This window comes from Oncorhynchus nerka, linkage group LG24 (assembly GCF_034236695.1).
Source record: "Oncorhynchus nerka isolate Pitt River linkage group LG24, Oner_Uvic_2.0, whole genome shotgun sequence".
Classification (NCBI taxonomy): Eukaryota; Metazoa; Chordata; class Actinopteri; order Salmoniformes; family Salmonidae; genus Oncorhynchus; species Oncorhynchus nerka.
The window spans coordinates 23,022,269-23,044,733 of record NC_088419.1 but is presented as its reverse complement, the minus strand read 5'-3'; the positions used below and the strand labels follow the sequence as shown (position 1 = coordinate 23,044,733).

At 55.2% G+C, this 22,465-nt stretch overlaps 1 protein-coding gene across 5 annotated transcripts in view; it reads right to left on the bottom strand.

Annotated features, from left to right (window-relative positions):
• LOC115107674 (DNA polymerase zeta catalytic subunit-like) overlaps positions 1 to 22,465 on the bottom strand; it is a 143,216-nt gene that overhangs the window by 3,640 nt on the left and 117,111 nt on the right. For 2 of the 5 annotated variants that reach the window (XM_029631178.2, XM_029631179.2), the window contains 4 exons: positions 2,133 to 2,377; positions 1,893 to 2,001; positions 1,553 to 1,750; positions 326 to 435 (listed from right to left, as the gene is read on the bottom strand). In XM_029631178.2, the coding sequence (XP_029487038.1) occupies positions 326 to 435; positions 1,553 to 1,750; positions 1,893 to 2,001; positions 2,133 to 2,377 (662 nt within the window). Of the gene's footprint in view, positions 1 to 325; positions 436 to 746; positions 865 to 1,552; positions 1,751 to 1,892; positions 2,002 to 2,132; positions 2,378 to 22,465 lie in introns of those variants that run through there. The other 3 variants (XM_029631180.2, XM_029631182.2, XM_029631181.2) reach the window with 3 other exon arrangements.

Here is a 22,465-nt window from a genome sequence, read left to right as displayed (position 1 = left end):
ACAATACCTGATGATTCATTCTACCATTCCAGTGTTTTACTTGCTATATTGTATTTACTTTGCCACCATGGCCTTTTTTGTCTTTACCTCCCTTCTCACCTAATTTGCTCACATTGTATATAGACTTGTTTTTTTACTGTATTATTGACTGTATGTTTTGTTTTACTCCATGTGTAACTCTGTGTCGTTGTATGTGTCGAACTGCTTTGCTTTATCTTGGCCAGGTCGCAATTGTAAATGAGAACTTGTTCTCAACTTGCCTACCTGGTTAAATAAAGGTGAAATAAAATAAAAATAAATAAATTCTCTAAATCTCATCCCTTACCTGTCTGTGTCCCCGTACACAACGTGGGCTCCCCATTTCTTGGTGTCGTTGACCAGCTTGATGGCTCTCTCCAGGGTCTCCCTGGCCTTGTGGACAATACTGTCACCAACCTAACGACACCATACAGGGGGAAAGATAACCATGAGAAAAAAGCTTTCAGCTAAGGTTAATTAATACAAACCCAGCTAACAACTGATGGGAGGGAGAAGAAAAGGAGACAAACTGTATCACGTTGACTTTAGAAACAGTGATTTAGATTACGTATACACTGAGGCCAGTTTATTAGGTACACCACCCCATTCACAAAACGGGTTCGCTCCTATAGACAGTGAGTCACGTGGCCGTGGCTTGCTATATAAAGCAGGCATCGAGGCATTCAGTTACTGTTCGATTGAACATTAGAATGGGCAAAACAAGTTACCTAAGTGACTTTGAGCGCGGTATGATCGTCTGGCCTCCTGGGCTTTTCACACACGACACTGTCTAGGGGTTTACAGAGAATGGTGCAATAAACAATAAGCATCCAGTCAGCGACAGTCCTGTGGATGAAAACAGTTTGTTTATGAGAGGTTGAAGGAGAATGGCAAGAATCGTGCTAACAGGCGGGTCACAAACAGGCAAATAATGGCGCAGTACAACAGTGGAGTGAGGAACGGCTTCTCAGAACACAACTCGCGGAACCTTGTTAGGAATGGGCTACTGCAGCAGACGACCACACGGGGTTCCACACCTATCAGCTAGAAACAAGAAGAAGTGGCTCCAGGGGACACGCCATCACCAACACTGGACAACTGAGGAGTGGAAAAACATAGCCTGGTCCGACATATCTTGGTTCCTGTTGAGTCATGCTGATGGCAGAGTCAGGATTTGGCGTAAGCAGTATGAGTCCATGGCCCCATCCTGCCTGGTGTCAACGGTACAGGCTGGTGCCGGTGGTGTAGGGAACGTTTTCCTGGCACACGTTAGGTCCCGAGATACCAATTGAGCAACGTTTTTATGCCCAAAGTATTCAGGCTGTTCTGGAGGCAAAGGGGGGGTCCGACTCTAGATAGGTACTAGATGGGTGTACCTAATATAAACTGACCACTCAGTGTATATGATCCTTTTAAGAGGAAATGATTTTCACAGCTCAAACGTTTACAACACAAACAACAACAGGAGAGAACCAGTTAACAGTCAGATTTTGGTGAGTGTGGCAGACCGTGTGTATGAACCCCAGGCCCTCACCTCTACGCTGGGCATGCGTCCAGAGCAGTTGGCGGCGGCATAGCCGTTGGCGATGAGCTTGAGTCCCAGCTGCCTGGCGTCCAGCAGCCTCATCAAGGTCTTATCCTGCTTGTAGGTCTTCATGGAACGCTTCACCATGAACCGCGTATTCAGTATCTCCTCCAACATAATGGGCAGGACACCCTTCCTCACCGTGGGCTGGACGGAGAGGACACACAGACACACACTTCCGTCTTAGAAGAGCCATGATAGTTTTGTTGTTTGTTCGATCAAAAAGCCACCGACTCCAGAAGAAAAAGTGAATGTTAATCACATGACAGTATCAGAGGACTAGTTGTACCTGGACAAAGGCCATGCCGTTGGGAGAGACGGTGATGTCATTGCGGAGTTGATAGAGGAGCTCAGGGGGAACCCTCAGGGAGGTGCAGCCAAACTTAAACTCATCGGCCCTGAAACAACTCACAGTGGTTGGTCTCTGTACCTTGACTCACATCTTAACCTATCAGAATGCTAAGAACGTGTGTAGTGTAGGCGTGCATGCTTGGTGTGTGTCTCTCTCTATCTAGGCGTTGTCCCTTACGTTCCCATACTCTCCACGTGGCCCAGGCAGGTAGAGTAGCAGTAGTTGTAGGCGATGGCGATGGAGGGGTAGAGCGACTGGAAGTCCAGCACCACCACAGAGTTGCTGTAGTAGCGCGACTCAGGCTCCATGACCAGCGGGATGCACTGTGGCGCCCTCTGCTGGGCTCTCTGTTGTACGCTGGGCGTAACAGGGATGTAGTTCATGGGCTTGGCCACACGCAGCATCATGGACTCCACACGGTACTGCATGAAGAAAAGAAGGAGAGAGAGCAGAGTGAGACATGGTACAGCAGGGAGGAGAGAGCAGAGTGAGACACATGGTACAGCAGGGAAGAGAGAGGAGAGAGAGCAGAGTGAGACATGTTACAGCAGGGAAGAGAGAGGAGAGAGAGCAGAGTGAGACATGTTACAGCAGGGAGGAGAGAGGAGAGAGAGCAGAGTGAGACACGGTACAGCAGGGAGGAGAGAGGAGAGAGAGCAGAGTGAGACAGACACATGGTACAGCAGGGAGGAGAGAGGAGAGAGAGCAGAGTGAGACATGGTGACACATGGTACAGCAGGGAGGAGAGAGGAGAGAGAGCAGAGTGAGACATGGTACAGCAGGGAGGAGAGAGGAGAGAGAGCAGAGTGACACATGGTACAGCAGGGAGGAGAGAGGAGAGAGAGCAGAGTGAGACAGGTACAGCAGGGAGGAGAGAGGAGAGAGAGCAGAGTGACACATGGTACAGCAGGGAGGAGAGAGGAGAGAGAGCAGAGAGACACATGGTACAGCAGGGAGGGAGGAGAGAGAGCAGAGTGAGACATGGTACAGCAGGGAGAGAGAGGAGAGAGAGCAGAGTGAGACATGGTACAGCAGGAGGAGGAGAGAGGAGAGAGAGCAGAGAGAGACACAGAGTGGACATGGTACAGCAGGGAGGAGAGGAGAGAGAGCAGAGTGAGACATGGTACAGCAGGGGAGGAGAGAGGAGAGAGAGCAGAGTGAGACAAGGTACAGCAGGGAGGAGAGAGGAGAGAGAGCAGAGTGAGACATGGTACAGCAGGGAGGAGAGAGGAGAGAGAGCAGAGTGAGACATGGTACAGCAGGGAGAGAGAGGAGAGAGAGCAGAGTGAGACAAGGTACAGCAGGGAGGAGAGAGGAGATGAGACACATGGTACAGCAGGGAGGAGAGAGGAGAGAGAGCAGAGTGACACATGGTACAGCAGGGAGGAGAGAGGAGAGAGAGCAGAGAGACACGGTACAGCAGGGAGGAGAGAGGAGAGAGAGCAGAGAGACACATGGTACAGCAGGGAGGAGAGAGGAGAGAGAGCAGAGTGACACATGGTACAGCACATGGTACAGCAGGGAGGAGAGGAGAGAGAGCAGAGGAGACATGGTACAGCAGGGAGAGAGAGGAGAGAGAGCAGAGTGAGACACATGGTACAGCAGGGAGGAGAGAGGAGAGAGAGCAGAGTGAGACACGGTACAGCAGGGAGGAGAGAGGAGAGAGAGCAGAGTGACACATGGTACAGCAGGGAGGAGAGGAGAGAGAGCAGAGTGAGACATGGTACAGCAGGGAGGAGAGAGGAGAGAGAGCAGAGTGGCACATGGTACAGCAGGGAGGAGAGAGGAGAGAGAGCAGAGTGACACATGGTACAGCAGGGAGGAGAGAGGAGAGAGAGCAGAGTGACACATGGTACAGCAGGGAGGAGAGAGAGCAGAGTGACACATGGTACAGCAGGGAGGAGAGAGGAGAGAGAGCAGAGTGACACATGGTACAGCAGGGAGGAGAGAGGAGAGAGAGCAGAGTGAGACACATGGTACAGCAGGGAGAGAGAGGAGAGAGAGAGACACATGGTACAGCAGGGAGGAGAGAGGAGAGAGAGCAGAGTGAGACATGGTACAGCAGGGAGAGAGAGAGGAGAGAGAGCAGAGAGACACATGGTACAGCAGGGAGGAGAGAGAGAGAGAGAGCACACATGGTACAGCAGGGAGGAGAGAGGAGAGAGAGCAGAGTGAGACATGGTACAGCAGGGAGGAGAGAGGAGAGAGAGCAGAGAGACACATGGTACAGCAGGGAGGAGAGAGGAGAGAGAGAGCAGGCAGAGAGAGACACAGGTACAGCAGGGAGAGAGAGAGAGAGAGCAGAGAGACACAGGTACAGCAGGGAGGAGAGAGGAGAGAGAGCAGAGTGAGACCAGGTACAGCAGGGAGGGAGAGAGGAGAGAGAGCAGGGAGGTACAGCAGGGGAGGAGAGAGAGCAGAGTGAGACACATGGTACAGCAGGGAGGAGAGAGGAGAGAGAGCAGAGTGAGACACATGGTACAGCAGGGAGGAGAGAGAGAGAGAGCAGAGTGAGACAGGTACAGCAGGGAGAGAGAGGAGAGAGAGCAGAGTGAGAGGTACAGCAGGGAGGAGAGAGGAGAGAGAGCAGAGTGAGACACATGGTACAGCAGGGAGAAGAGAGGAGAGAGAGCAGAGTGAGACATGGTACAGCAGGGAGGAGAGAGGAGAGAGAGCAGAGTGAGACACATGGTACAGCAGGGAGGAGAGAGGAGAGAGAGCAGAGTGAGACACATGGTACAGCAGGGAGAGGAGAGGAGAGAGAGCAGGGAGGAGAGAGAGAGAGAGAGCAGAGTGAGACATGGTACAGCAGGGGAGAGAGAGAGAGAGAGAGAGCAGAGTGAGACATGGTACAGCAGGGAGGAGAGAGGAGAGAGAGCAGAGACACATGGTACAGCAGGGAGGAGAGAGGAGAGAGAGCAGAGTGACACAGGTACAGCAGGGAGGAGAGAGGAGAGAGAGCAGAGTGACACATGGTACAGCAGAGAGAGGAGAGAGAGCAGAGTGAGACATGGTACAGCAGGGAGGAGAGAGGAGAGAGAGCAGAGTGAGACATGGTACAGCAGGGAGGAGAGAGGAGAGAGAGCAGAGTGAGACCAGGTACAGCAGGGAGGAGAGAGGAGAGAGAGCAGAGAGACACAAGGTACAGCAGGGAGGAGAGAGAGCAGAGACACACATGGTACAGCAGGGAGGAGAGAGGAGAGAGAGCAGAGTGACACATGGTACAGCAGGGAGGAGAGAGGAGAGAGAGCAGAGTGACACAGGGAGGAGAGAGAGAGTGCGGTACAGGTACAGCAGGAGAGAGAGCAGAGGACATGGTACAGCAGGGAGGAGAGAGGAGTACAGAGGGAGAGAGAGAGAGAGACATGGACATGGTACAGCAGGGAGGAGAGAGGAGAGAGAGCAGAGACACAGGTACAGCAGGGAGGAGAGAGGAGAGAGAGCAGAGTGAGACACAGGTACAGCAGGGGGAGAGAGAGAGAGAGAGCAGAGAGACACAAGGTACAGCAGGGAGGAGAGAGGAGAGAGAGCAGAGTGAGACACATGGTACAGCAGGGAGGAGAGAGGAGAGAGAGCAGAGTGACACATGGTACAGCAGGGAGGAGAGGAGAGAGAGCAGAGTGAGACATGGTACAGCAGGGAGGAGAGAGGAGAGAGAGCAGAGTGACACATGGTACAGCAGGGAGGAGAGAGGAGAGAGAGCAGAGTGACACAGACCAGGGAGGGAGAGAGGAGAGAGAGCAGAGTGACACATGGACAGCAGGGAGGAGAGAGAGCAGAGTGAGACATGGTACAGCAGGGAGAGAGAGGAGAGAGAGCAGAGTGACACATGGTACAGCAGAGAGGAGAGAGAGCAGAGTGAGACCAGGTACAGCAGGGAGGAGAGAGGGAGAGAGCAGAGAGCAGAGAGAGGTACAGCAGGGAGGAGAGAGAGCAGAGTGACACATGGTACAGCAGGGAGGAGAGAGGGAGGGAGAGAGAGCAGAGTGAGACATGGTACAGCAGGGAGGAGAGAGGAGAGAGAGCAGAGTGAGACATGGTACAGCAGGGAGGAGAGAGGAGAGAGAGCAGAGTGACACATGGTACAGCAGGGAGGAGAGAGGAGAGAGAGCAGAGAGACACATGGTACAGCAGGGAGGAGAGAGGAGAGAGAGCAGAGAGACACAAGGTACAGCAGCAGGTACAGCAGGGAGGAGAGAGGAGAGAGAGCAGAGTGAGACACATGGTACAGCAGGGAGGAGAGAGGAGAGAGAGCAGAGACAGCAGGGTACAGCAGGGAGTGACACAGGTACAGCAGGGAGAGAGGAGAGAGAGCAGAGTGACACATGGTACAGCAGGGAGGGAGAGAGAGAGCAGAGCAGACATGGTACAGCAGGGAGGAGAGAGGAGAGAGAGCAGAGAGACACAGGTACAGCAGGGAGGAGAGAGAGAGCAGAGAGACACGGTACAGCAGGGAGGAGAGAGGAGAGAGAGCAGAGTGACACATGGTACAGCAGGGAGGAGAGAGGAGAGAGAGCAGAGTGAGACACATGGTACAGCAGGGAGGAGAGAGGAGAGAGAGCAGAGTGAGACCAGGTACAGCAGGGAGGAGAGAGGAGAGAGAGCAGAGTGACACATGGTACAGCAGGGAGGAGAGAGGAGAGAGAGCAGAGTGAGACCAGGTACAGCAGGGAGAAGAGAGGAGAGAGAGCAGAGTGAGACCAGGTACAGCAGGGAGGAGAGAGGAGAGAGAGCAGAGTGAGACCAGGTACAGCAGGGAGGAGAGAGGAGAGAGAGCAGAGTGAGACACATGGTACAGCAGGGAGAAAGAGGAGAGAGAGAGAGAGCAGAGTGAGACACAGGTACAGCAGGGAGAAGAGAGGAGAGAGAGCAGAGTGAGACCATGGTACAGCAGGGAGAAGAGAGAGGAGAGAGAGCAGAGTGAGACACATGGTACAGCAGGGAGAAGAGAGGAGAGAGAGCAGAGTGAGACACATGGTACAGCAGGGAGGAGAGAGGAGAGAGAGCAGAGTGAGACACATGGTACAGCAGGGAGGAGAGAGGAGAGAGAGCAGAGTGAGACAAGGTACAGCAGGGAGGAGAGAGGAGAGAGAGCAGAGTGAGACACATGGTACAGCAGGGAGAAGAGAGGAGAGAGAGCAGAGTGAGACATGGTACAGCAGGGAGGAGAGAGGAGAGAGAGCAGAGTGAGACACATGGTACAGCAGGGAGGAGAGAGGAGAGAGCAGAGTGAGACACATGGTACAGCAGGGAGGAGAGAGGGAGAGAGAGCAGAGTGAGACATGGACAGCAGGAGAGAGAGCAGAGTGAGACATGGTACAGCAGGGAGGAGAGAGGAGAGAGAGCAGAGTGAGACATGGTACAGCAGGGAGGAGAGAGGAGAGAGAGCAGAGTGAGACCAGGTACAGCAGGGAGGGAGAGAGAGAGAGCAGAGAGAGGTACAGCAGGGAGGAGAGAGAGCAGAGTGAGACATGGTACAGCAGGGAGGAGAGAGGAGAGAGAGCAGAGTGACACATGGTACAGCAGGGAGGAGGAGAGAGAGCAGAGTGAGATGGTACAGCAGGGAGGAGGAGGAGAGAGAGCAGAGTGACACATGGTACAGCAGGGAGGAGAGAGAGAGAGAGCAGAGTGAGGAGACACGGTACAGCAGGGAGGAGAGAAGAGAGAGAGCAGAGTGAGACATGGTACAGCAGGGAGGAGAGAGGAGAGAGAGCAGAGTGAGACATGGTACAGCAGGGAGGAGAGAGGAGAGAGAGCAGAGTGAGACCAGGTACAGCAGGGAGGAGAGAGAGCAGAGACAGAGTGAGACAAGGTACAGCAGGGAGGAGAGGAGAGAGAGCAGAGTGAGACACATGGTACAGCAGGGAGGAGAGAGGAGAGAGAGCACATGGTACAGCAGGGAGGAGAGAGGAGAGAGAGCAGAGTGAGACATGGTACAGCAGGGAGGAGAGAGGAGAGAGAGCAGAGTGAGACATGGTACAGCAGGGAGGAGAGAGAGAGAGAGCAGAGTGACACATGGTACAGCAGGGAGGAGAGAGGAGAGGAGCAGGACACATGGTACAGCAGGGGGAGGGAGAGAGAGCAGAGTGAGACATGGTACAGCAGGGAGGAGAGAGAGAGAGACACAGAGCAGAGTGAGACATGGTACAGCAGGGAGAGAGAGAGCAGAGAGACACATGGAGCAGGGAGAGAGAGAGAGAGCAGAGTACAGGTACAGCAGGGAGGAGAGAGGAGAGAGAGCAGAGAGAGGAGAGACACAAGGTACAGCAGGGAGGAGAGAGAGAGCAGAGTGAGACACATGGTACAGCAGGGAGGAGAGAGGAGAGAGAGCAGAGTGACACATGGTACAGCAGGGAGGAGAGAGGAGAGAGAGCAGAGTGACACATGGTACAACAGGGAGGAGAGAGAGCAGAGTGACACATGGTACAGCAGGGAGGAGAGAGGAGAGAGAGCAGAGTGAGACACATGGTACAGCAGGGAGGAGAGAGGAGAGAGAGCAGAGAGACACGGTACAGCAGGGAGGAGAGAGGAGAGAGAGCAGAGTGACACAAGGTACAGCAGGGAGGAGAGAGAGCAGAGAGACACAGTACAGCAGGAGAGAGAGGAGAGAGAGCAGAGGAGACACATGGTACAGCAGGGAGGAGAGAGGAGAGAGAGCAGAGAGACACATGGTACAGCAGGGAGAGAGGAGAGAGGGAGAGAGCAGAGTGACACATGGTACAGCAGGGAGAGAGAGAGGAGAGAGAGCAGAGAGCATGGTACACATGGTACAGCAGGGAGGAGAGAGGAGAGAGAGCAGAGAGACACAAGGTACAGCAGGGAGGAGAGAGAGCAGAGAGACACCGTACAGCAGGGAGGAGAGAGGAGAGAGAGCAGAGTGAGACACATGGTACAGCAGGGAGGAGAGAGGAGAGAGAGCAGAGAGACCCGGTACAGCAGGGAGGAGAGAGGAGGGAGAGCAGAGTGAGACCAGGTACAGCAGGGAGGAGAGAGGAGAGAGAGCAGAGTGACACATGGTACAGCAGGGAGGAGAGAGGAGAGAGAGCAGAGTGAGACCAGGTACAGCAGGGAGAAGAGAGGAGAGAGAGCAGAGTGAGACCAGGTACAGCAGGGAGGAGAGAGGAGAGAGAGCAGAGTGAGACCAGGTACAGCAGGGAGGAGAGAGGAGAGAGAGCAGAGTGACACATGGTACAGCAGGGAGGAGAGAGGAGAGAGAGCAGAGAGACACGGTACAGCAGGGAGGAGAGAGAGCAGAGTGAGACCAGGTACAGCAGGGAGGAGAGAGGAGAGAGAGCAGAGTGACACATGGTACAGCAGGGAGGAGAGAGGAGAGAGAGCAGAGTGAGACCAGGTACAGCAGGGAGAAGAGAGGAGAGAGAGCAGAGTGAGACACATGGTACACAGCAGGGAGGTACAGCAGGGAGAGAGAGAGAGAGCAGAGTGAGACACATGGTACAGCACAGCAGGGAGCAGGGAGAGAGGAGAGAGAGCAGAGTGAGACACAGGTACAGCAGGGAGAAGAGAGGAGAGAGAGCAGAGTGAGACACATGGTACAGCAGGGAGGAGAGAGGAGAGAGAGCAGAGTGAGACATGGTACAGCAGGGAGGAGAGAGGAGAGAGAGCAGAGTGAGACACATGGTACAGCAGGGAGAAGAGAGGAGAGAGAGCAGAGTGAGACATGGTACAGCAGGGAGGAGAGAGGAGAGAGAGCAGAGTGAGACACATGGTACAGCAGGGAGGAGAGAGGAGAGAGCAGCAGAGGAGAGAGAGAGAGCAGAGTGAGACATGGTACAGCAGGGAGGAGAGAGGAGAGAGAGCAGAGTGAGACACATGGTACAGCAGGGAGGAGAGAGAGAGAGAGAGCAGAGTGAGACATGGTACAGCAGGGAGGAGAGAGGAGAGAGAGCAGAGTGAGACCAGGTACAGCAGGGAGGAGAGAGAGAGAGAGAGAGATGGTACAGCAGAGGAGAGAGCAGAGTGAGACATGGTACAGCAGGGAGGAGAGAGGAGAGAGAGCAGAGTGAGACATGGTACAGCAGGGAGGAGAGAGAGAGGAGAGAGAGCAGAGTGAGACCAGGTACAGCAGGGAGAAGAGAGGAGAGAGAGCAGAGGAGAGGTACAGCAGGGAGAGAGAGGAGAGAGAGCAGAGTGAGACACATGGTACAGCAGGGAGGAGAGAGGAGAGAGAGCAGAGTGAGACATGGTACAGCAGGGAGAGAGAGGAGAGAGAGCAGAGTGAGACACATGGTACAGCAGGGAGGAGAGAGGAGAGAGAGCAGAGTGAGACAAGGTACAGCAGGGAGGAGAGAGGAGAGAGAGCAGAGTGACACATGGTACAGCAGGGAGGAGAGAGGAGAGAGAGCAGAGTGAGACAGGTACAGCAGGGAGGAGAGAGGAGAGAGAGCAGAGTGACACATGGTACAGCAGGGGGAGGAGAGAGAGAGAGAGTGAGACATGGTACAGCAGAGAGAGCAGTGAGACACAGCAGGGAGAGAGAGAGAGAGAGAGCAGAGTGAGACACCAGGTACAGCAGGGAGGAGAGAGGAGAGAGAGCAGAGTGAGACACATGGTACAGCAGGGAGGAGAGATGAGAGAGAGCAGAGTGAGACCAGGTACAGCAGGGAGAAGAGAGGAGAGAGAGCAGAGTGAGACATGGTACAGCAGGGAGGAGAGAGGAGAGAGAGCAGAGTGAGACACATGGTACACAGCAGAGGGAGTGAGAGAGCAGGGAGGAGAGAGAGAGAGAGCAGAGTGAGACATGGTACAGCAGGGAGGAGAGAGGAGAGAGAGCAGAGTGAGACCAGGTACTGCAGGGAGGAGAGAGGAGAGAGAGAGACACATGGTACAGCAGGGAGAGAGCAGAGAGAGCAGAGTGAGACATGGTACAGCAGGGAGGAGAGAGGAGAGAGAGCAGAGTGAGCACATGGTACAGCAGGGAGGAGAGAGCAGAGAGAGTACAGCAGGGAGGAGAGAGTGAGACACATGGTACAGCAGGGAGAGAGAGGAGAGAGAGCAGAGTGAGACACATGGTACAGCAGGGAGGAGAGAGGAGAGAGAGCAGAGTGAGACATGGTACAGCAGGGAGGAGAGAGGAGAGAGAGCAGAGTGAGACATGGTACAGCAGGGAGGAGAGGAGAGAGAGAGAGAGAGCAGAGTGACACATGGTACAGCAGGGAGGAGAGAGGAGAGAGAGCAGAGTGAGACATGGTACAGCAGGGAGGAGAGAGGAGAGAGCAGAGAGAGAGAGCAGAGTGACACATGGTACAGCAGGGAGGAGAGGAGAGAGAGCAGAGTGACACATGGTACAGCAGGGAGACCAGGAGAGAGGAGAGAGAGCAGAGTGAGACCAGGTACAGCAGGGAGGAGAGAGGAGAGAGAGCAGAGAGACACAAGGTACAGCAGGGAGGAGAGAGAGAGCAGAGTGACACATGGTACAGCAGGGAGGAGAGAGGAGAGAGAGCAGAGTGAGACATGGTACAGCAGGGAGGAGAGAGGAGAGAGAGCAGAGTGACACATGGTACAGCAGGGAGAGAGAGAGAGAGATGGAGCAGGGAGGAGAGGGAGAGTGAGAGCAGAGAGACATGGTACAGCAGGGAGGAGAGAGGAGAGAGAGCAGAGTGAGACATGGTACAGCAGGGAGGAGAGAGGAGAGAGAGCAGAGAGACACATGGTACAGCAGGGAGGAGAGAGGAGAGAGAGCAGAGTGAGACCAGGTACAGCAGGGAGGAGAGAGGAGAGAGAGCAGAGAGACACAAGGTACACAGAGAGGAGGAGAGAGAGCAGAGTGAGACACATGGTACAGCAGGGAGGGAGAGAGGAGAGAGAGCAGGGACACATGGTACAGCAGGGAGGAGAGAGGAGAGAGAGCAGAGTGAGACATGGTACAGCAGGGAGGAGAGAGGAGAGAGAGCAGAGTGAGACATGGTACAGCAGGGAGGAGAGAGGAGAGAGAGCAGAGTGACACATGGTACAGCAGGGAGGAGAGAGGAGAGAGAGCAGAGTGAGACATGGTACAGCAGGGAGGAGAGAGGAGAGAGAGCAGAGTGAGACACATGGTACAGCAGGGAGGAGAGAGGAGAGAGAGCAGAGAGACACGGTACAGCAGGGAGGAGAGAGGAGAGAGAGCAGAGTGACACATGGTACAGCAGGGAGGAGAGAGAGCAGAGTGAGACCAGGTACAGCAGGGAGGAGAGAGGAGAGAGAGCAGAGTGACACATGGTACAGCAGGGAGGAGAGAGGAGAGAGAGCAGAGTGAGACCAGGTACAGCAGGGAGAAGAGAGGAGAGAGAGCAGAGTGAGACACATGGTACAGCAGGGAGGAGAGAGGAGAGAGAGCAGAGTGAGACCAGGTACAGCAGGGAGAAGAGAGGAGAGAGAGCAGAGTGAGACACATGGTACAGCAGGGAGAAGAGAGGAGAGAGAGCAGAGTGAGACCAGGTACAGCAGGGAGAAGAGAGGAGAGAGAGCAGAGTGAGACCAGGTACAGCAGGGAGAAGAGAGGAGAGAGAGCAGAGTGAGACACATGGTACAGCAGGGAGGAGAGAGGAGAGAGAGCAGAGTGAGACACAGGTACAGCAGGGAGGAGAGAGGAGAGAGAGCAGAGTGAGACACATGGTACAGCAGGGGAAGAGAGAGAGAGAGCAGAGTGAGACATGGTACAGCAGGGAGGAGAGAGGAGAGAGAGCAGAGTGAGACACATGGTACAGCAGGGAGAAGAGAGGAGAGAGAGCAGAGTGAGACACATGGTACAGCAGGGAGGAGAGAGGAGAGAGAGCAGAGTGAGACATGGTACAGCAGGGAGGAGAGAGAGAGCAGAGTGAGACATGGTACAGCAGGGAGAGAGAGGAGAGAGAGCAGAGTGAGAGGTACAGCAGGGAGGAGAGAGGAGAGAGAGCAGAGAGAGAAGTACAGAGAGGAGAGAGAGCAGAGTGAGACATGGTACAGCAGGGAGGAGAGAGGAGAGAGAGCAGAGTGAGACATGGTACAGCAGGGAGGAGAGAGGAGAGAGAGCAGAGTGAGACCAGGTACAGCAGGGAGAAGAGAGGAGAGAGAGCAGAGTGAGACAAGGTACAGCAGGGAGCAGAGAGGAGAGAGAGCAGAGTGAGACACATGGTACAGCAGGGAGGAGAGAGGAGAGAGAGCAGAGTGAGACATGGTACAGCAGGGGAGAGAGGAGAGAGAGCAGAGTGAGACACAGGTACAGCAGGGAGGAGAGAGGAGAGAGAGCAGAGTGAGACAAGGTACAGCAGGGAGGAGAGAGGAGAGAGAGCAGAGAGACACATGGTACAGCAGGGAGGAGAGAGGAGAGAGAGCAGAGTGAGACATGGTACAGCAGGGAGGAGAGAGGAGAGAGAGCAGAGTGACACATGGTACAGCAGGGAGGAGAGAGGAGAGAGAGCAGAGTGAGACATGGTACAGCAGGGAGAGAGAGGAGAGAGAGCAGAGTGAGACAGGTACAGCAGGGAGGAGAGAGGAGAGAGAGCAGAGTGAGACACATGGTACAGCAGGGAGGAGAGAGAGAGAGAGAGCAGAGTGAGACCAGGTACAGCAGGGAGAAGAGAGGAGAGAGAGCAGAGTGAGAGGTACAGCAGGGAGGAGAGAGGAGAGAGAGCAGAGTGAGACACATGGTACAGCAGGGAGGAGAGAGGAGAGAGAGCAGAGTGAGACATGGTACAGCAGGGAGGAGAGAGGAGAGAGAGCAGAGTGAGACACGGTACAGCAGGGGGAGGAGAGAGCAGAGAGAGAGCAGAGTGAGAGTAGCAGGGAGGAGAGAGGAGACAGCAGAGTGACACATGGTACAGCAGGGAGGAGAGAGGAGAGAGAGCAGAGTGAGACATGGTACAGCAGGGAGGAGAGAGGAGAGAGAGCAGAGTGAGACACATGGTACAGCAGGGAGGAGAGAGGAGAGAGAGCAGAGTGAGACAGGTACAGCAGGGAGGAGAGAGGAGAGAGAGCAGAGTGAGACACAGGTACAGCAGGAGAGAGAGGAGAGAGAGCAGAGTGAGACATGGTACAGCAGGGAGGAGAGAGGAGAGAGAGCAGAGTGAGACATGGTACAGCAGGGAGGAGAGAGGAGAGAGAGCAGAGTGAGACACAGGTACAGCAGGGAGGAGAGAGGAGAGAGAGCAGAGTGACACATGGTACAGCAGGGAGGAGAGAGGAGAGAGAGCAGAGTGAGACATGGTACAGCAGGGAGGAGAGAGGAGAGAGAGCAGAGTGACACATGGTACAGCAGGGAGGAGAGATGAGAGAGCAGAGTGACACATGGTACAGCAGGGAGAGAGAGAGAGAGAGAGCAGAGTGAGACCAGGTACAGCAGGGAGAGAGAGAGGAGAGAGAGCAGAGTGACACAAGGTACAGCAGGGAGGAGAGAGAGAGAGTGACACATGGAGCAGGGAGGGAGAGAGAGAGACACAGGTGACACATGGTACAGCAGGGAGGAGAGAGGAGAGAGAGCAGAGAGACACATGGTACAGCAGGACACATGGTACAGCAGGGAGAGAGAGGAGAGAGAGCAGAGTGAGACACATGGTACAGCAGGGAGGAGAGAGGAGAGAGAGCAGAGTGAGACATGGTACAGCAGGGAGGAGAGAGGAGAGAGAGCAGAGTGAGACACGGTACAGCAGGGAGGAGAGAGGAGAGAGAGCAGAGTGAGACCAGGTACAGCAGGGAGGAGAGAGGAGAGAGAGCAGAGAGACACAAGGTACAGCAGGGAGGAGAGAGGAGAGAGAGCAGAGTGAGACACGGTACAGCAGGGAGGAGAGAGGAGAGAGAGCAGAGTGACACATGGTACAGCAGGGAGAGAGAGGAGAGAGAGCAGAGTGAGACATGGTACAGCAGGGAGGAGAGAGGAGAGAGAGCAGAGTGGCACATGGTACAGCAGGGAGGAGAGATGAGAGAGAGCAGAGTGACACATGGTACAGCAGGGAGGAGAGAGGAGAGAGAGCAGAGTGACACATGGTACAGCAGGGAGGAGAGAGAGCAGAGTGAGACATGGTACAGCAGGGAGGAGAGAGGAGAGAGAGCAGAGTGACACATGGTACAGCAGGGAGGAGAGAGGAGAGAGAGCAGAGTGAGACCAGGTACAGCAGGGAGGAGAGAGGAGAGAGAGCAGAGAGACACAAGGTACAGCAGGGAGGAGAGAGAGCAGAGTGACACATGGTACAGCAGGGAGGAGAGAGGAGAGAGAGCAGAGTGACACATGGTACAGCAGGGAGGAGAGAGGAGAGAGAGCAGAGTGACACATGGTACAGCAGGGAGGAGAGAGAGCAGAGTGACACATGGTACAGCAGGGAGGAGAGAGGAGAGAGAGCAGAGTGAGACACATGGTACAGCAGGGAGGAGAGAGGAGAGAGAGCAGAGAGACACATGGTACAGCAGGGAGGAGAGAGGAGAGAGAGCAGAGTGACACATGGTACAGCAGGGAGGAGAGAGAGCAGAGAGACACGGTACAGCAGGGAGGAGAGAGGAGAGAGAGCAGAGAGACACATGGTACAGCAGGGAGGAGAGAGGAGAGAGAGCAGAGTGAGACACGGTACAGCAGGGAGGAGAGAGGAGAGAGAGCAGAGAGACACGGTACAGCACAGCAGGGAGAGAGCAGAGGATGGAGCAGAGAGAGAGAGAGAGCAGGTGAGACACAGGTACAGCAGGGAGAAGAGAGGAGAGAGAGCAGAGTGACACATGGTACAGCAGGGAGGAGAGAGGAGAGAGAGCAGAGTGAGACAGGTACAGCAGGGAGGAGAGAGGAGAGAGAGCAGAGTGAGACACATGGTACAGCAGGGAGGAGAGAGGAGAGAGAGCAGAGTGACACAGGTACAGCAGGGAGGAGAGAGGAGAGAGAGCAGAGACACATGGTACAGCAGGGAGGAGAGAGGAGAGAGAGCAGAGGAGACATGGTACAGCAGGGAGGAGAGAGAGCAGAGTGAGACACATGGTACAGCAGGGAGGAGAGAGGAGAGAGAGCAGAGTGAGACAGGTACAGCAGAGAGAGGAGAGAGAGCAGAGTGAGACCAGGTACAGCAGGGAGGAGAGAGGAGAGAGAGCAGAGAGACACAAGGTACAGCAGGGAGGAGAGAGAGCAGAGTGACACATGGTACAGCAGGGAGAGAGAGGAGAGAGAGCAGAGTGACACATGGTACAGCAGGGAGGAGAGAGAGAGAGAGAGCAGAGTGCAGACACATGGTACAGCAGGGAGAGAGAGAGAGAGAGAGAGAGTGAGACACAGGTACAGCAGGGAGGAGAGAGGAGAGAGAGCAGAGTGAGACACCAGGTACAGGAGGAGGAGGAGAGAGAGCAGAGAGACACATGGTACAGCAGGGAGGAGAGAGGAGAGAGAGCAGAGTGAGACACATGGTACAGCAGGGAGGAGAGAGGAGAGAGAGCAGAGAGACACATGGTACAGCAGGGAGGAGAGAGAGAGAGAGCAGAGAGACACATGGTACAGCAGGGAGGAGAGAGAGAGAGAGAGCAGAGTGAGACCAGGTACAGCAGGGAGAGAGAGGAGAGAGAGCAGAGTGAGACCAGGTACAGCAGGGAGGAGAGAGGAGAGAGAGCAGAGAGACATGGTACAGCAGGGAGGAGAGAGGAGAGAGAGCAGAGTGAGACCAGGTACAGCAGGGAGGAGAGAGGAGAGAGAGCAGAGTGACACATGGTACAGCAGGGAGGAGAGAGGAGAGAGAGCAGAGAGACACGGTACAGCAGGGAGGAGAGAGAGCAGAGTGAGACCAGGTACAGCAGGGAGGAGAGAGGAGAGAGAGCAGAGTGACACATGGTACAGCAGGGAGGAGAGAGGAGAGAGAGCAGAGTGAGACCAGGTACAGCAGGGAGAAGAGAGGAGAGAGAGCAGAGTGAGACCAGGTACAGCAGGGAGGAGAGAGGAGAGAGAGCAGAGTGACACATGGTACAGCAGGGAGGAGAGAGGAGAGAGAGCAGAGTGAGACCAGGTACAGCAGGGAGAAGAGAGGAGAGAGAGCAGAGTGAGACACATGGTACAGCAGGGAGAAGAGAGGAGAGAGAGCAGAGTGAGACCAGGTACAGCAGGGAGAAGAGAGGAGAGAGAGCAGAGTGAGACGAGGTACAGCAGGGAGAAGAGAGGAGAGAGAGCAGAGTGAGACATGGTACAGCAGGGAGGAGAGAGGAGAGAGAGCAGAGTGAGACATGGTACAGCAGGGAGGAGAGAGGAGAGAGAGCAGAGTGAGACATGGTACAGCAGGGAGGAGAGAGGAGAGAGAGCAGAGTGAGACAAGGTACAGCAGGGAGGAGAGAGGAGAGAGAGCAGAGTGACACATGGTACAGCAGGGAGGAGAGAGAGAGAGAGCAGAGTGAGACATGGTACAGCAGGGAGAGAGAGGAGAGAGAGCAGAGTGACACATGGTACAGCAGAGAGAGGAGAGAGAGCAGAGTGAGACATGGTACAGCAGGGAGGGCAGAGAGAGAGAGAGAGCAGAGTGAGACCAGGTACAGCAGGGAGGAGAGAGGAGAGAGAGCAGAGAGACACATGGTACAGCAGGGAGGAGAGAGAGCAGAGTGAGACATGGTACAGCAGGGAGGAGAGAGGAGAGAGAGCAGAGTGAGACCATGGTACAGCAGGAGAAGAGAGGAGAGAGAGCAGAGTGAGACAAGGTACAGCAGGGAGGAGAGAGGAGAGAGAGCAGAGTGAGACACATGGTACAGCAGGGAGGAGAGAGGAGAGAGAGCAGAGTGAGACACAGGTACAGCAGGGAGGAGAGAGGAGAGAGAGCAGAGTGAGACATGGTACAGCAGGGAGGAGAGAGGAGAGAGAGCAGAGTGAGACATGGTACAGCAGGGAGGAGAGAGGAGAGAGAGCAGAGTGAGACACGGTACAGCAGGGAGGAGAGAGGAGAGAGAGCAGAGTGAGACATGGTACAGCAGGGAGGAGAGAGGAGAGAGAGCAGAGTGACACATGGTACAGCAGGGAGGAGAGGAGAGAGAGCAGAGTGAGACATGGTACAGCAGGGAGGAGAGAGGAGAGAGAGCAGAGTGGCACATGGTACAGCAGGGAGGAGAGAGTGAGAGAGAGCAGAGTGACACATGGTACAGCAGGGAGGAGAGAGGAGAGAGAGCAGAGTGACACATGGTACAGCAGGGAGGAGAGAGAGAGAGAGCAGAGTGACACATGGTACAGCAGGGAGAGAGAGAGAGAGAGAGCAGAGTGAGACATGGTACAGCAGGGAGGAGAGAGGAGAGAGAGCAGAGTGAGACCAGGTACAGCAGGGAGGAGAGAGGAGAGAGAGCAGAGAGACACAAGGTACAGCAGGGAGGAGAGAGAGCAGAGTGACACATGGTACAGCAGGGAGGAGAGAGGAGAGAGAGCAGAGTGACACATGGTACAGCAGGGAGGAGAGAGAGCAGAGTGACACATGGTACAGCAGGGAGGAGAGAGGAGAGAGAGCAGAGTGACACATGGTACAGCAGGGAGAGAGAGAGGAGAGAGAGCAGAGAGACACGGTACAGCAGGGAGGGAGAGAGGAGAGAGAGCAGAGAGACACAAGGTACAGCAGGGGGAGGAGAGAGAGCACACCAGAGTACAGCAGGGAGAGAGAGGAGAGAGAGCAGAGTGAGACACATGGTACAGCAGGGAGGAGAGAGGAGAGAGAGCAGAGAGAGTACAGCAGGGAGAGGAGAGAGGAGAGAGAGCAGAGTGAGACCAGGTACAGCAGGGAGGAGAGAGGAGAGAGAGCAGAGTGACACATGGTACAGCAGGGAGGAGAGAGGAGAGAGAGCAGAGTGAGACCAGGTACAGCAGGGGAAGAGAGGAGAGAGAGCAGAGTGAGACCAGGTACAGCAGGGAGGAGAGAGGAGAGAGAGCAGAGGACACATGGTACAGCAGAGGAGAGAGGAGAGAGAGCAGAGTGAGACCAGGTACAGCAGGGAGAAGAGAGGAGAGAGAGCAGAGTGAGACACATGGTACAGCAGGGAGAAGAGAGGAGAGAGAGCAGAGTGAGACCAGGTACAGCAGGGAGAAGAGAGGAGAGAGAGCAGAGTGAGACAGAGTGAGACAGGTACAGCAGGGAGAGAGAGGAGAGAGAGCAGAGTGAGACACATGGTACAGCAGGGGGGAGGAGAGAGGAGAGAGAGCAGAGTGAGACATGGTACAGCAGGGAGGAGAGAGAGAGAGAGCAGAGTGAGACACAGGTACAGCAGGGAGGAGAGAGGAGAGAGAGCAGAGTGAGAGACATGGTACAGCAGGGAGGGAGAGAGGAGAGAGAGCAGAGTGAGACATGGTACAGCAGGGAGGAGAGAGGAGAGAGAGCAGAGTGAGACAAGGTACTGCAGGGAGGGAGAGAGAGAGAGCAGAGTGACACATGGTACAGCAGGGAGGAGAGAGGAGAGAGAGCAGAGTGAGACACATGGTACAGCAGGGAGGAGAGAGGAGAGAGAGCAGAGTGAGACACATGGTACAGCAGGGAGGAGAGATGAGAGAGAGCAGAGTGAGACACATGGTACAGCAGGGAGGAGAGAGGAGAGAGAGCAGAGTGACATGGTACAGCAGGGAGGAGAGAGAGCAGAGTGAGACATGACACAGGTACAGCAGGGAGGAGAGAGGAGAGAGAGCAGAGTGACACATGGTACAGCAGGGAGGAGAGAGGAGAGAGAGCAGAGTGAGACCAGGTACAGCAGGGAGAGAGAGAGAGAGAGAGCAGAGAGACACAAGGTACAGCAGGGAGGAGAGAGAGCAGAGTGACACATGGTACAGCAGGGAGGAGAGAGGAGAGAGAGCAGAGTGACACATGGTACAGCAGGGGGAGGAGAGAGAGCAGAGTGACACATGGTACAGCAGGGAGGAGAGAGGAGAGAGAGCAGAGAGAGACACATGGTACAGCAGGGAGGAGAGAGAGAGAGAGCAGAGAGACACAGCAGGGAGGAGAGAGGAGAGAGAGCAGAGAGACAGCAGGGGGAGAGAGAGCAGAGAGACACCGTACAGCAGGGAGAGAGAGGAGAGAGAGCAGAGTGAGACACATGGTACAGCAGGGAGGAGAGAGGAGAGAGAGCAGAGAGACACGGTACAGCAGGGAGGAGAGAGGAGAGAGAGCAGAGTGAGACCAGGTACAGCAGGGAGGAGAGAGGAGAGAGAGCAGAGTGACACATGGTACAGCAGGGAGGAGAGAGGAGAGAGAGCAGAGTGAGACCAGGTACAGCAGGGAGAAGAGAGGAGAGAGAGCAGAGTGAGACCAGGTACAGCAGGGAGGAGAGAGGAGAGAGAGCAGAGTGACACATGGTACAGCAGAGAGGAGAGAGAGCAGAGTGAGACCAGGTACAGCAGGGAGAAGAGAGGAGAGAGAGCAGAGTGAGACACATGGTACAGCAGGGAGAAGAGAGGAGAGAGAGCAGAGTGAGACCAGGTACAGCAGGGAGAAGAGAGGAGAGAGAGCAGAGTGAGACCAGGTACAGCAGGGAGAAGAGAGGAGAGAGAGCAGAGTGAGACATGGTACAGCAGGGAGGAGAGAGGAGAGAGAGCAGAGTGAGACATGGTACAGCAGGGAGGAGAGAGGAGAGAGAGCAGAGTGAGACATGGTACAGCAGGGAGGAGAGAGGAGAGAGAGCAGAGTGAGACAAGGTACTGCAGGGAGGAGAGAGGAGAGAGAGCAGAGTGAGACACATGGTACAGCAGGGAGGAGAGAGGAGAGAGAGCAGAGTGAGACATGGTACAGCAGGGAGGAGAGAGGAGAGAGAGCAGAGTGACACATGGTACAGCAGGGAGGAGAGAGGAGAGAGAGCAGAGTGAGACATGGTACAGCAGGGAGGAGAGAGGAGAGAGAGCAGAGTGAGACCAGGTACAGCAGGGAGGAGAGAGGAGAGAGAGCAGAGAGACACAAGGTACAGCAGGGAGGAGAGAGAGCAGAGTGAGACATGGTACAGCAGGGAGGAGAGAGGAGAGAGAGCAGAGTGAGACCAGGTACAGCAGGGAGAAGAGAGGAGAGAGAGCAGAGTGAGACACATGGTACAGCAGGGAGGAGAGAGGAGAGAGAGCAGAGTGAGACACATGGTACAGCAGGGAGGAGAGAGGAGAGAGAGCAGAGTGAGACACATGGTACAGCAGGGAGGAGAGAGGAGAGAGAGCAGAGTGAGACACATGGTACAGCAGGGAGAAGAGAGGAGAGAGAGCAGAGTGAGACATGGTACAGCAGGGAGGAGAGAAGAGAGAGAGCAGAGTGAGACACAGGTACAGCAGGGAGGAGAGAGGAGAGAGAGCAGAGTGAGACAATGGTACAGCAGGGAGGGGAGGGAGAGAGGAGAGAGAGCAGAGTGACACATGGTACAGCAGGGAGGAGAGAGGAGAGAGAGCAGAGTGAGACATGGTACAGCAGGGAGGAGAGAGGAGAGAGAGCAGAGTGGCACATGGTACAGCAGGGAGGAGAGAGGAGAGAGAGAGAGAGAGTGACACATGGTACAGCAGGGAGAGATGAGAGAGAGCAGAGGACATGGTACAGCAGGGAGGAGAGAGAGCAGAGTGAGACATGGTACAGCAGGGAGGAGAGAGGAGAGAGAGCAGAGTGACACATGGTACAGCAGGGAGGAGAGAGGAGAGAGAGCAGAGTGAGACCAGGTACAGCAGGGAGGAGAGAGGAGAGAGAGCAGAGAGACACAAGGTACAGCAGGGAGGAGAGAGCAGAGTGACACATGGTACAGCAGGGAGGAGAGAGGAGAGAGAGCAGAGTGACACATGGTACAGCAGGGAGGAGAGAGAGCAGAGTGACACATGGTACAGCAGGGAGGAGAGAGGAGAGAGAGCAGAGTGACACATGGTACAGCAGGGAGGAGAGAGGAGAGAGAGCAGAGAGACACGGTACAGCAGGGAGGAGAGAGGAGAGAGAGCAGAGAGACAAGGTACAGCAGGGAGGAGAGAGAGCAGAGAGACACCGTACAGCAGGGAGGAGAGAGGAGAGAGAGCAGAGTGAGACACATGGTACAGCAGGGAGGAGAGAGGAGAGAGAGCAGAGAGACACGGTACAGCAGGGAGGAGAGAGGAGGGAGAGCAGAGTGAGACCAGGTACAGCAGGGAGGAGAGAGGAGAGAGAGCAGAGTGACACATGGTACAGCAGGGAGGAGAGAGGAGAGAGAGCAGAGTGAGACCAGGTACAGCAGGGAGAAGAGAGGAGAGAGAGCAGAGTGAGACCAGGTACAGCAGGGAGGAGAGAGGAGAGAGAGCAGAGAGTGACCATGGTACAGCAGGGAGAGGAGAGAGAGCAGAGTGAGACCATGTACAGCAGGGAGAGAGGAGAGAGAGGAGACACATGGTACAGCAGGGAGAAGAGGAGAGAGAGAGCAGAGTGAGACCAGGTACAGCAGGGAGAAGAGAGGAGAGAGAGCAGAGTGAGACCAGGTACAGCAGGGAGAAGAGAGGAGAGAGAGCAGAGTGAGACATGGTACAGCAGGGAGGAGAGAGGAGAGAGAGCAGAGTGAGACATGGTACAGCAGGGAGGAGAGAGGAGAGAGAGCAGAGTGAGACATGGTACAGCAGGGAGGAGAGAGGAGAGAGAGCAGAGTGA